This window comes from Odocoileus virginianus, chromosome 2 (assembly GCF_023699985.2).
Source record: "Odocoileus virginianus isolate 20LAN1187 ecotype Illinois chromosome 2, Ovbor_1.2, whole genome shotgun sequence".
NCBI lineage: Eukaryota > Metazoa > Chordata > Mammalia > Artiodactyla > Cervidae > Odocoileus > Odocoileus virginianus.
Genome location: NC_069675.1, coordinates 44,709,609 through 44,723,009, shown reverse-complemented (window position 1 = coordinate 44,723,009; position 13,401 = coordinate 44,709,609). Strand labels below are relative to the sequence as shown.

The window sequence follows — 13,401 nt, the reverse complement described above, 5'->3', positions numbered from 1 at the left end:
TCATTGCCTCTGTCCTCTTTTTAACTGCTGCATCTGGAGTTTTGAAGCAGCTTATCCCCTCCCCTCCCTCTGTCGGGTCCCTGCCTGGCTGGAGGCCCCCAAGGGGCCAAGACACGTGAGGGGACAGCACCTCAAACACTCAGCCGGAGGTGATGTTTCCCAGCACCACGCGCTGCTGCCCAGCTGGGGATAGGCCTGCGGGGCTGGGACACTGGGTGAAAGGGTGGCCTGGGTGTTTGGGGGGTGAAGCCACCCTGAGTGAGGTGAGGTTGCGGTTCCCTGTGTGAGGAAGGGGAGAATGTGGGTGAGGACAGGGCTTCCCAGGTGGGGCTAGTGGTAAAGAATCCCCCTGCCAATGCAGGAAACATAAAAGATGTGGGTTTGATCCCCAGGTCAGGAAGATCCCCTGGAGGTATTTATGGAAGATCCCCAGGCAGTATTCATGCCTGGAAAATCCCATGGACAGAGGAGCCTGGAGGGCTACAGTTCATAGGGTCGCAAGGAGTTGGACATGACTGAAGTGACTTAGCATGCACGCACACACAGGGTTGGTGATGGGGGTATGTGGACAGGTAGGGGTGACAAGAAGGAGCCTGGATGATCAGAAACAGGGTGAGCCTGAAGGGTGGAGCCTGAAGAAGGGTACTCCTTGCAAAAAGGGGATTTGGGTGAGGTTTGGCTGGAGGGTGAGGTCTAAAACCTTTGCATCTTCTTGCAGGCAGCTTCTTTCTCATCTTCATCAAAATTCATTTGTTAAGCCTCAATTTGACACTGTGCCAGGTGCTATATAAACAGACATGGTCCCTGCCCTTAAGGAATTTCCAACCTAAGACACACACACACATGCCGACATTTTGTTTATTTTAAATATTAATGCATTCCCCACCTTGTTCCAGAGAGGATCTGAGACAGCTCACAGGAACTGCATGCAATGAATTAGTCAAATATAAATAAGAAATAAAGCATCAGGACCACAGAAAATATAGACTGGGTAGAAGGATGGGTCCTGAACTGCAAACATGCCTAGAGCCTCTTGGTGGCCAAGCAAAAGTGCTGTCACAGTCACTTACTGGGTCTCATTCGTTCACTGAGGGAGTCAGCTCCTCTGTGTGCATACACTTCCCTCCCCCACTGTCCATGTCACATCAGATGACTGACACAAAGAAATCAGAAAACCAGAAGTTTCTACCTGACCCCAAGGTGAGGCAAAGGCCCATCTGGCTCAAATCTCCCCATAATCCTGGTGTGTTGTCTTTCAAAGCAATGAAGCGACCTGTCACAGCATCATTCATAGACACGGGGGACAGTTTAGGGGAGATGACACCATGTTCAGTCTCACGGGTCATAAGTAACATTTACACAATAATTTGGCTTCCCTGGCAGCACAGTGGTAAAGAATCTGCCTGCCATTTCAGGAGATGCAGGTTTGATCCCTGGGTCAGGAAGATCCCCAGGAGGAGGACATGGAAACCCACTCCATTATTCTTGCCTGGAGAATCCCATGGACAGGGGAGCCTGGCAGGGTACAGTCCTGGGGGTTGCAAAGAATCATACGTTATTGAGCATGTAGGGTGGGTACAGAAATTTACCATTTCCAGGAGGATTTATTGAGGGTCCACATTCCTACAGACAGAACTCCAGGTCTGCAATTCCGAAAAAATATTAGTGCTGAAAGCTTAGATTTGGAAGTTTTTCCCAGAAGTTACTCTGGTGCCCCTGAAGTCAGTGAGGCAAGCCCTCTGAGGTTTCACTTTGGGAAAAGGCTGAGCTCAAGGCTGGGAGTGGGGGTGATGCAAGCAGAGGAAAGACGGAAAAGAACATGTAAGGAAGTAGAAGAAGAGCCAGGAGAACATGGAGTACCAGAAGCCCAGGGAGGATAAAGTTTTGACATTTATAATGTTCGACACCAAGAGTCAGGCCTTGGACAAGGCCCTGCGATATGATGGGAAACAACCTGCCTTGTTCCCGCCTTTGGGAGGTTTATGTTCCACTGGGAGCAGACAGACAGGAAAGACTGGAGAGGAGGGCAGGGGAGGAATGTAGAAACTTCGGCTTTGATGTGGCAGGGAATAACTGGGCAAGGAGAAGGCAAGGAAGGCTTCATGGAGGAAGTGGTATGTGGATGGCCGTGGGTTTTTCCTCTTCCCAGTCCTAGTTCTCAGTATTTCTCAGCAGCTGGTCACAGCCCCCATCCTCTGGGTGGCATTGCCTCCACACCCCACCCCCAACTTGGAAGGTGGCCGCCGACTACCTTAAGTCCCTAGTGATTGGCTCAGAGGTGGGCACCTGGCCCAAGGTATGTAGCTCAAAGTGACCATACTCTGGACCTGAGTTCGACATTTCTGAGAAGTAGATATTCTCTGAGTGAGAGAGAATGCTAGGTTTGTACCAAGAAGAGGGAGTCTTGGGAGTTCCTAGGGACCATCTTGGTCTGTAAGTGTTGGTATCAAGAGGGTTGCTCCTGTCTCCCTAGACCTGGGAGGTGGAGCCTTGGACAAGAGAGAAATGGGCTCCTGGCTCAGTGTGGAACCTGACCCGGATTGTCAAGCTACTGGAGCCAAATGATGTCCGTTTCTGCTAAAGCCCATCTGAGTTGACATCTGTCCCTCGCAACGTCCAGACAGAGGGAGAGCCGAGTGCGGAGGCCCAGCCTTGGAGAAGGACCCCGTGTTTGAGGGCAGAGGCGGAAGGGTGCCTGGGGAAGGCTGGCAAAGCCAGTGCTAATAGCTAACCGGGCTTCCTCCTGTGCCAGGCATTGTTCCGAGTTGTTTACGTGCATAATTTCACTTAAGGGCCCTGTGAGGTAAGTGGTGTTATTATCCCCATTTTATAGAGAAGCAAACCGAAGCACAAGAGGCCAAGCAAGTGGCCAGGTCACACTGGGCCTCGTGTAGGGTCCACGGATCAAGGGGCGGATGGGGCCAAAGGTCGCTGAGAGATGAAGGGCTGAGGAGGCTGAGGAGACTTTGGTGATGGAGGGTCATCAGTGGAGAGCGGCGGCTGGAGGCCAACGTGCCAGGTGTGAATGGAACCAGGTGAGGGAGCAAAACAGCTGGCAAAGACTACACATCTGTAGGTCTCGGCCACAGGAAGCAGAGGGTCAAACACAGGTCTTTTTTTTTTTCCTTCTGATGGTGATTCTTCAAGTTGTTTACAAGGCAAGATAATGAAAGGGTAGAGCATAGACCCAAGACCCAGATGGGACCCCCAAGGGGGAGCTCTAAGGCAGGCAGAAAATTGGGGAGAGAGAGGGAATAGCCCCAGAAAGGCAGGGAGCACCCCTTCCATGGGAGGCAGGGAACAGGTAGAGGTGGAGCCACCAGTTAGATGAAGAATAGTTGGGGACAAAAGTGTTATTGTAAGGATGTGAGGGTTCAACTGTAAAGAAGGCTGAGTGTCAAAGAACTGATAACTTTCAAACTGTGGTGCTGGAGAAGACTCTTAAGAGTTCGTTGGACAGCAAGGAGATGAGAACAGTCAATCCTAAAGGAAATCAGTCCTGAATATTCATTGGAAGGACTGATGCTGAAGCTCCAGTACTTTGGCCACCTGATACAAAGAGCCGACTCATTGGAAAAGACCCCTGATGCTGGAAAAGACTGAGGGCAGGAGGAGAAGGGGGCAACAGAGGATGAGATGGTTGGATGGCATCATCGACTCAATGGACATGAGTTTGAGCAAGCTCTGGGAGTTGGTGATGAACAGGGAAGCCTGGTGTGCTGCCGTCCATGGGGTCACAAAGAGTCGGACATGACTTGGCTACTGAACAATAACAAAGGTGTTGGCAGAGCAGGTGATGAGGAGGGGCCATCACACAGTGTGACATTCAGTAAACCCCATAAGTGAGCAGGGCAGCATGCAGGTCGGGGGAGGGGAACAGGAAGGGAGGAGAGGCCAGGTGTGAGACTGCCAGGTTGGCTCAAGGTTCCAGGTCATTCTCTCTGCCCCCTCTTTTCCTACAGAAAAGTTGCACACATAGTATAAACATCTCCAGGCCATTATCTACCCTATTCGAGGCTCACCAACTCAAGTTATTGCATCTTAAAGCCAAACTTCCAGGCTGTTTCCCAAGCCATGAGCTGGTCACTCTTCTGCTCAAAACTCACCCTTCTGAGCTGCCCACCAATTCCTTTATGACCTCCCATCCAAGCACTAACCAGGCCAAACCCTGCTTAACTTCCAAGATCAGATGAGATCAGGCATGTTCAGGATAGTATGGCCATAGACACTAATTCCTTTATGATTTGGCCTCAGCCCACCCTGACCACTCTGTTTTACCCCACCCCCCCTCCAACCCTCCAGTCCGGCTCCTCCAACCCAGACAAAGCCCTCTTGTTCCCATCTGACTCTGAGCCCCACAAGGAAATTACCCAGCCCTCGGGCCTTAGTGACCTTTAACTCCTCCCTGGTGCCCAGCAAACAACAAATAAATGAATGTCATTAGCAGAAAGCCAGATGGAGCAGAGATGCTGAGAGACGGGGAAAAGGTTACATTGGGGTGTCATCTGGCTCATGGCAGAGCTGAGCTCCCTAGGTGGGAAAGGAGGCATTGAGGACAGACTTCAACCAGCCTTCTGTAGTCTGAGCTGTCCCCCAAGAGCTTGTGTCCAGTCACTTCCCCTGCAAAGGAATGGACCAGCCCACTCCTGGGTGGGAAGGAAAAGGAGGGTGGAGACAAGGTCAGTCTAGGCCCGTGGGGTTTGATCTGTTTCATACGCAGGCCTGGGACTGGGTCAAAACTAAATGAGTTTAGTTTTCACTGCTGTAGGTTCCCTGAGACAATATTCTGTAGGGAATCCTAGGCTGTCCCCATGTGACTCCAGAAACTTTTTCCTCTCCATCAGCAGCAAGAGGGTCTTACCAGATGGCTCAATGGATAAAGAATCTACCTGTGATGCAGGAGACACAAGAGATGCAGGTTCGACCCCTGGGTTGGGAAGATCCTCTGGAGAAGGAAATGGCAATCCACTCCAGTATTCTTGCCTGGAAAATCCCATGGACAGAGGAGCCTGGGGGTCACAGTCCATGGGGTCACAAAGAGTCGGACATGACTGAGCAACTAAGCAGAAGCATTTCACTGAAGGAAGATGTCAAAGTACCAACCCTTTGCCTGCCCAGATGGTGGGAGGCCTTGCCTGGTGAGAGGCCTGACCTGGGCCACTATGGCCCTCGGGAAATGGAAGAGCCTGGTTCTGGTGATGGCCAGGAGCACCCAATTCACTTCTGTTCTTGCAGAGGCATAGCTGCAGCCGGACACCTAGTGCTTGAGGCTTGGGAGATGCAAGCCCGCCCCCCAGTGGTCACATGTCACAACCGCAGCCTAACAGCCCATCAAGCCTCCAGGTCAAACCCGGCTCGGGCAGAGCTGGACAGGGGGCACCCCAGCAGCCTGGAGCACCTGGCTCTGGAGACCTCTGTGCCCAGGTGAAAGGGATGTACAAGTTCTACAAGAGCAAAGAAGCATGAAAGCGTCACAGACATGCAAGCACGCCAACAAACCTCTGCCTTTTATTCTGGTTTTGGAAATAAGGATACAGGTCAGTGAGGTCAAATAACCCACTCACGGTGGTTCAGCCTGTAAGCATCACTTGTGGGCCAAGTCACGTCCACATGGAGCTAGTCTACCACCCTAATCAAATGAGGCAATTGGCCTCTGCCCATCAGAGTGGCCCAAGGAGCCTTAAAAATACTGTTGGTGCCTCTCTGACCCAGACCTACTGGATCCAGATTCCTGGGCATAGGATGGGAATGTCTCCAGGGCCACTCTATACTGCCAGTTGGGCACCAGAGAACAGGGTGGTCCTCTCCTGGAGGCCAGGGACATGCTTGATTCATGCCTGAATCTCATAGTACTGGCCCATAAAGGTACTTAATATTATTGGAGAAATGAAAGAATGAACCCATGAGCAGATAAATCAATGATTCTGAGGTCCCCTCCTGCTGTGACAGCCTATGTGACTCCTGCATACGATTAGCGTGCTACACACACATTCACAGACATGCACACACAGACACGCACATGCACACACAGACCCACACACACAGACACGCACATGCACACACACAGCAAAGGAAACCCAGCCTGCCACCCTGCAGGTGGCCTCAGCTGCCCAGAGCTGCCTGCCCCTCCCACGCCCCTCACTGGTACACACCTCCTTCTTCACTGGTCTGTTATTGTGCACCCATTGGGTGTGTGGCCCAGCCACGGGCAGACACTTGTTGGTGACCCTCAAGTGCCAGCCCCACCCGGTGGAGTTGCAGGCCCCAGGGCTGGTTACAAGCACGAAGGGGAGGGCAGGGCGGCAGGAAGGCTGGAGAGGCCGTACGTGCGTCAGCCAGCAGGCGGGTAGCAAGAGGCCCCTTTTGGCGGGTAGCCGGCTCTCACACTTGGCTGAACAGAGACAATGGTGGCTGCCTGGCGGCCCGGCCTCCTTCCCACAGGCAAAACCTCGGGTCCTCGAGTGTCCGGTGAACAGCCCAGCTGGGACGCAGCCAAAGGGAGCACAAGGGGGCTTCCCAGGGAGGTGGCAAGGGCCCCTGGGAGCAAGCTGGGGCAGGGAAGGGGTCCCTGAGTGAGTCCTGGAGCTTCCAGGGGAGGGGTGTGTGGGGAGGGAGCCAGGCCTTCACCGCCCCTCACAACTCTCCAGAGCCCCCAGGGAACACAGCATGCGTCACCACCTCTTACCCTTAGCCTCCCCGAACCTGGAGCACCTCTTTCCCTGCTCTGGGGAGGCAAAGGCCCTTGCTGCAGGGCTCTCCACTGAGCTCTGGGCGCCCCACCCCTTCTGGCCCTTGCTGACCACCATCGGTTCCACTCTGATGATCAGCCATTGGCCATGGGAGGCAGGGCCTCTCTCATCTGCCCCCTGTGTGTGCAGGATGCAGGGAAGACCAGACAAAGGCAGGGGGCCCCAGAGCCAGCCTCACTGAGCCCTTGAACTTGCCGAGTCTCTGCTCCTGCCCAGAATGCTGTTCCCCGCAGTGGGCAGGGCCCAGCTGGGGTCTCCCAGGACCTCTTCTAGCAAGTCACCTGACTTCCAGAGCAAGACCGCTCCCAGCGCTGCAGCTCCCCTAGCCTGTCTGTGCCGAGGTCTCTGCTGCCCTGGTCTTTGTCCTCGAGGATGAGGGAGCTCGCGGGGCCTCTGACTCTCAGAGAGCTGAGAAATCCCCCAGGTCCAGGAAAGGTGTCCTCTGTGGCTTCTGAAGGGATGGAGGGTGGAATGGGATGAACTGTGGCAGCTGAGTCAAGTCCTTGACCTCTGTCCTCTCTTGGGAGCAGCAGGGGTGGGGGCAACAGTGTCAGAACTCCAGTGTGGTGTGCGAGGGAGAGAAGAGGGGGGGACCACACTAGGGTATCCTTCCACGGGGAAGAGGCAGGGCCCCATCCTCAGCATGGACCCGCTGACATAAGACTCTTCCTAGGGTTTCATCCCAAATCCACCGCAGGCCCAGGTTTCGGGGGGGGGGGGGAGTTGGTGAGGTGGCCCCGGCTTCACAGTTGATTGCGGTTCCGTTTGGGGATGATCTTCCGGTAGGTTCTGCGCTCCGAGATGTTGCGCTTGACCTTGGCCGTGGTGGGGGCCTCATCCTGATGCAGTGACGGGCTGGAGTGGGACTTCTTCAGGCTGGGCTTGGGCTCCTGCAGGCCTCCAGCCTCCCGCCCCAGCTGTTTTTCCCACAGGTCCAGGTCTTCCGACGGGCAGTGCAGACGGGCCACGAGCAGCTGCAGGTAGGTCTCATAGCGAGTTTTCTGGAACACACATGGGTCCCACTGCCTCAGCACCACCCCAGTTCCAGGTCGGGAGGGGGCTGGGATGGTGAGGGACAGACAGATCACACTGAATGATGTTACATGGACAAAGACTTCTGCAGAAAGAGGGCTGGGCCAACAGCTAGCCTTCCCTTGGACAACGATCTCAGCAGATCCTGTCCTTCCCCGGGTATCTTAGAGTTACACCCACCGGCCTGGCCCTGTTCGATACAGCCAACACTGCCTGGTGCTGTAACTAACATCTCTGGAGCACGTTATGTTGCTGAGACACTAAAAGATCCATAACCCACTAGGCTAGAGATCTGTGCAGCACCACACACAAACAACACACATCTGTACGCAGCCCTCATTGAGTCTGAATAGCATTTTAACAACTGGCATCTGGAGAGCATGACGCTAACTACCCTCATCTGCTTAACACTCCTCGGGCCCCCGTAACTAGCATCCTTCAGATACAGTTCCCAGTTTACTCAGAGCTTTCCCACCCTCCAGCCCACTGGGTCCTCATCCCGGCCCTGGGAGGCTGGTAGGAGTCATCACTGTGCTTTATAAAGAGGGAGGGTCAGTGTTAGTTGCTCAGTCGTGTCCGACTCTTTATGACTCTTCATGGCCCCATGGATTGTAGCCCGCCAGGCTCCTCTGTCCGTGGGAGTCTCCAGGCAAGAATGCTAGAGTGGGTTGTCATTTCTTTCTCCAGGGTATCTTCCTGCCCCAGGGACCGAACCCGGGTTCTCCTGCATTGCTGGCAGGTTCTTTACCATCTGAGCCACCAGGGAAGCCCACCAGAGAGGGTGAAGGCCTTGCTAAAGGTCCCAGCAAAAGGCTGGTCAGTGGGGGGGAATGGCTGGAGTGCTGCAGGCAGGGCTGGATCCTATCAGCCAGCCCTGGGACCACGGGCAAGTGGCATGCTCACGGCCATGGATGCAGCCAATGCCCCAAGAGGATGAGCTAGAAAGAGCGGGAGAGGATAGTGCAAGGCTGGTGGGCACAGACAGGAGGTGACACTGATGCTTGCTCCCCTCTCCGCCCCTGGGTGGCCTCTGCCCTCCTCTGTTATCACACCGCCCCTCACCCACCCTCCTGCTGAATTTGGGTGCAGGATTGGGGGTGGGGTGAGGAAAATATTTCAGCATCAATCAGAGAGCTGACAAAGATCATTCCTTAGTTACGGCCATGAATGAGGCATGGATGTGATCAGGTCTCATGCAAGTATATCAGGTGTGAGCAAGTTTAATCTCTCTGTGCCTCCATTTCCTCATCTGTAAAATGAGGATTAGTGTCCTTACCCCAGAGTAGCTGGATGACTAAATAAGACAATCCATGCAACAAGCTTCAGAAATACTGCCTATTATAATAGTATTAGGTAGGTATGAGGGGAAATAATTCTGTTAAAATATAGGTTTTCCATGACTTCCCTGGCGGTCCAATGGTTAAGACTCAGCACTCCCAATGCAGGGTGCATGGGTTGGATCCCTGGCCAGGAACTAAGATCCCATGTGCCAAAAGGTGTGGCCAAGAAAATTTTATATATATATATATATATATACACACACACATATATAAAATAATATAATAGTTGGGCTTCCCAGTTGGCTCAGATGGTAAAGAATCTTCCTGCAAAGCAAGGGACCTAGGCTTGATCCCTGGGTTGGCAAGATCCCCTGGAGAGGGGAATGGCAACCCACTCCAGTATTCTTGCCTGAGAATCCCAAGGACAAGGGAGCCTGGCTGGGGGGCAAGACTGAGCAACACACACACACATACACACGAGTGTTACCAGACAAGCAGCTGCTGTATTCCCAGAACAAGAGGTGAAGTGGCCTGAGTGCACACGGACACACACACTTGTGCAGGCTTGTGCACACATTCGCGTGTGTAGACCATTCACACAGGGCTGGCGATCTCACCCAAGCCCCTCCCCCTGCCCTGAGCGGCGGGGAGCCAAGGCTGCAGGGACGGCCACGGCCATGAGAGGGCGGCAGAGGGTCCAGGCGGAGGGTGAGACACCCGGACCTCACCTCGTACTCCAGGTACTCCTTCCGCAAGCGGTAGTCTTCCAGCTCCCGGCTGCGGCCTCGCCGCTCGGGTAAGTTCCTCTGCAGATCCAGTAGGTCGTCAGAGGCAGCGTCCAGGCAGTTCTCGTGGGATCGATGCTGCTCCTCCTGGGAGCGGGAGGCGGTGCGGGGAGATGTTTCAAGCCCTCCCTCTCTGTCCCCACCATCCCAAGACGTCCCCTCTCTGTTCCTGAGCCCAGGAGGACAGCTCCATCCTGACCCAGGGGCCCAGATGTTCAGACCAGCCCCCGTCCCCCACTTCTCCTAGGCCTGGTGCACAGCCTCTCATCTCCCTTCTAGTCCTCCAGGGTGTATTGCACCACCACATCCCGCCCCTCCCTCAGGCTCAGGTCTTACCAGGGAGCCCTGGGTTGGGCCCACGGGCAGGATGGGCCGGACGAATTTGCGCTGGGAGCCCACCGCGGCAGGGAAAGGCGGAGCCGAGTGCGTGGCGGCGGCTAGGTTGATGCGCGCAATCCAGGAAGTCATCTCCTGGGCAGTGCTGTGGGCAGAGAGAGCGGTCTGTTCCTTGGACCACAGAGTGCTAGCCTATCCCAGCCCTCCAGCCTCCGGTGGTCAGCACAGCCACCCAGCTACAAAAGCCAGAAGTCCTGCCACTAGCTGAGGTGGCTGACCTCTGCTGGTGGTTTTTCTCACCCAACAGAGGCAAATCTGGGAAGGCAATAGAGTTTATGTTTAGTTACTCAGTCGTGTCCAATTCTGGGACCCCAAGGACTGTAGCCCGCCAGGCTCCTCTGTCCATGAGATTCTCCAGACAAGAATACTGGAGTGGGTTGCCATTCCCTTATCCAGGAGATCGTCCCGATCCAGGGATCGAACCCAAGTCTCCTGCATTGGCAGGGGGGTCCTTTACCACTGAGCCACCAGGGAAGCCCAATACAGTTTATATCAAATGCCAAAAAATGATCAAGTGTTCATGGCTTCCTGGAATCCTCTGTTTGGAACTGGAGGCTTAGTCCAACTTTCAAGGAAGAGGTGGTCCCAGGGGTGAAACGGGCTTAGGGCAGGGGATGGTAGCCGGAAGTTCCCCGCTCCCCACACTTCATGTGTATCTGGGGCCCACCAGTGAAACATCTCAGGTCAAGCCTGCACCTCCCTCCAGGGTAGGGCCAGCACCCATCAGACGATGAGAGGTTCACAGGATGAAGGCTGGGGCCTTGCTATCTCTCATCCCCGCCCCCGACTTACGGTGCCTGGAAGAGGTAGAGGCGCCAGTCGGCCGTGCGCAGCTGGAAGACATGTGGCTTCTTGGTGTAGTGGGTGGCGGGGGTGGCTAGTGAGTGGTGCACCCCCACCGGCTCATCCACCATCTGCCCCACCAAACTCTCCCCATCAAGGCCGTGGTCCTCTCCCTGCCACAGGGCAACAGGGGCTCAGAAAAGAGGTTTCCATCAGCTGCCCACCCTCCCACACGGCCCATCAGGGGTGCAGACACCCTCCCTACCTTCAGGAAGTAGAGGACCATCCCTCGAAGTAAGGTGTGGAGCATCTTCCAGCCGCGCTTACCCCATGGCGCTACCCGGGAAGCAGAACACGAAGGCGGGTGATGATCCCCCCCACACATCGACACCCTCAGATGCACACCATCTCACCACCGCCAGTCCCTCCCCAGGGTGCACAGAAACACACAGAAGCACACCAACACAACAAAACACAACAGATCACAAGCAGGCAGTACTGTGTCTCACACACATGGGCAATCATGCTTAGATACCAAAACAGAGCTACTTACGAATAACAACACCAGTAGATGCTCACCCAGTCCATCCTCCCTCAAACACGCCCACCCACAAGCACAGCTCTTCTGGGACCTCTTTCTAGTCCTATCCAGAGAGACACAGGGGCTCAGAAGCTAGGGCTGAAGGCCTACTTCCCCATGGTCACCTCTTGGCCTTGCTCATGTGGCTTCTCACAACCAAATGCCAGTCCCCTAGCTGGTCACCACAGCCCCATCCATCTGGGATCCCACTCCTGCTCCGGTCATGTGGCTCCCTGCTCCAGAGCCCTCAACGGTCTGCAGAATGAAGCCCAGTGCACCTGGCGCCATCTTTTCTCACACAACCCACCCTGTGCTCTTTTCCTGGTGGGGATCTCTCTGCAAATAACCAGACCCTCTTTTCCTCCAAGGTTCAGCTCTGAGACCATCATGTCCCAGAAACCTTAACTGTCCTGTCTCCCATATTCTACCCCCAAAACAAAAACAGAAGCCTCACACCCGATCAAGACCTCCCTGCACCACACAGCTAGCTCCTCTGTTTATCCCAGACATTGCCTTGTTTGTCTAATTCCCACCTTGGCACAGAGGCCCAAGGGGCGGGGGATCCCTAGGTTTGTCTTGTCTCTGCATCACCTCCCTCACCCCCAGCCCCGAGCTTACAGTCACTATTAAGGAAGGACCATGGGCTGCCCGTCCTCCACCCATGCCGTCTCTCTGCACACCTGCACACACATCGGCTCAGGACATCGTGTTCCTGGGCAGGGCGTTCTGCACACACTGGTAGACAGATGCCCGACAGCAGGCAGACACTCACTCTTCTTGCCATCCGCATCCTGGTGCATCTTCCGGGCCAGGAAGCCCTGCTTGTAGGTGGGCACCGTGGGGTCCTGGGCCAGCTGGAGGAAAGGGTTGCTCATCTTGCCAGCCGGGGGAGATGGCCGGGCCTTCTCGGGCCTGGCTGCGTCTTCTTCATCCCTGGGCATCAGAGAATCGGGCTGGGGCTGCTTGAATGAGCAGAGGCCACCAGGAGGCACCTCTGCCTCAGGACCCACCCTCTCTCTTGCTGGGCAGCCACACCTCAGGACCCCCTAAAAGAAGCCCTCCTGCAAGGTCAGCCCATCAGTTCCTTCATCCCTATGCCCTCATGGCCTCTGGCTCCTCCAAGTGTTACATGCCCCCCTGCACCCTCTCTGAGACCGGCCTGATGCCCTGCCTCTGGCTCCACCCATGCAGAGGGGAGCACTGTCCGGGACCCTGAACTCTCCCACTCAGCTAGGTGGGAGGAGGGCGGGCAGGAGAGAGGGTGGGGAGGGAAGATGGGTCTCACTTACACGGCCCACTCGAGCTTCTCACTTCGGATAGACCAGTAGAGGGCCTGGAACAGAAACACACAGCTGGGCCGGAGAGCCTCAGGCCAGGGGGCCCATACTCTGGCAGAGGTAGGATGGGCATGCTGCCACCTCCATCCCAGTGCTGCTGCCCTTCTGCCCTGGGCAGCAGGCAACCCATGGATCCATGCATGCAGGCAACAATTTATCAGGCATTCGCCATGTGCTGGGCACTGTCCTGGGGGCTGGAGACACAAGGGTGAACAAACCAATCCCTGTCCTTCCTTGGACTTTTGTTTGTGCTCAGTGTGACCACATGGACTCCAGCCCGCTGTGTGTGTGTTCTTAGTCATTCAGTCGGGTCTGACTCTTTGCGACCTGATGGACTGTGGCCCGCCAGGCTCCTCTGTCCATGGGGATTCTCCAAGCAATACTGGAGTGGGTTACTATGCCCTTCTCCAGGAGATCTTCCCAACCCAGGGATCAAACCCAGGTCTCCCGCATTGCAGG

At 55.2% G+C, this 13,401-nt stretch overlaps 1 protein-coding gene across 3 annotated transcripts in view; it reads right to left on the bottom strand.

Annotated features, from left to right (window-relative positions):
* Nucleotides 1-840: 840 nt before the first annotated feature.
* The window catches only part of PSD4 (pleckstrin and Sec7 domain containing 4), a 37,249-nt gene continuing 24,688 nt past the window's right edge, over nt 841-13,401 (bottom strand). For all 3 annotated transcript variants that reach the window (XM_020886018.2, XM_070479215.1, XM_020886017.2), the window contains exons 11-17: nt 12,895-12,938; nt 12,378-12,538; nt 11,291-11,361; nt 11,035-11,198; nt 10,183-10,327; nt 9,790-9,933; nt 841-7,750 (exon numbers count right to left, since the gene is read on the bottom strand). In XM_020886018.2, coding sequence (XP_020741677.2) covers nt 7,493-7,750; nt 9,790-9,933; nt 10,183-10,327; nt 11,035-11,198; nt 11,291-11,361; nt 12,378-12,538; nt 12,895-12,938 — 987 coding nt within the window. In that variant the 3' untranslated portion in view covers nt 841-7,492. The remainder of the gene's footprint in view (nt 7,751-9,789; nt 9,934-10,182; nt 10,328-11,034; nt 11,199-11,290; nt 11,362-12,377; nt 12,539-12,894; nt 12,939-13,401) is intronic.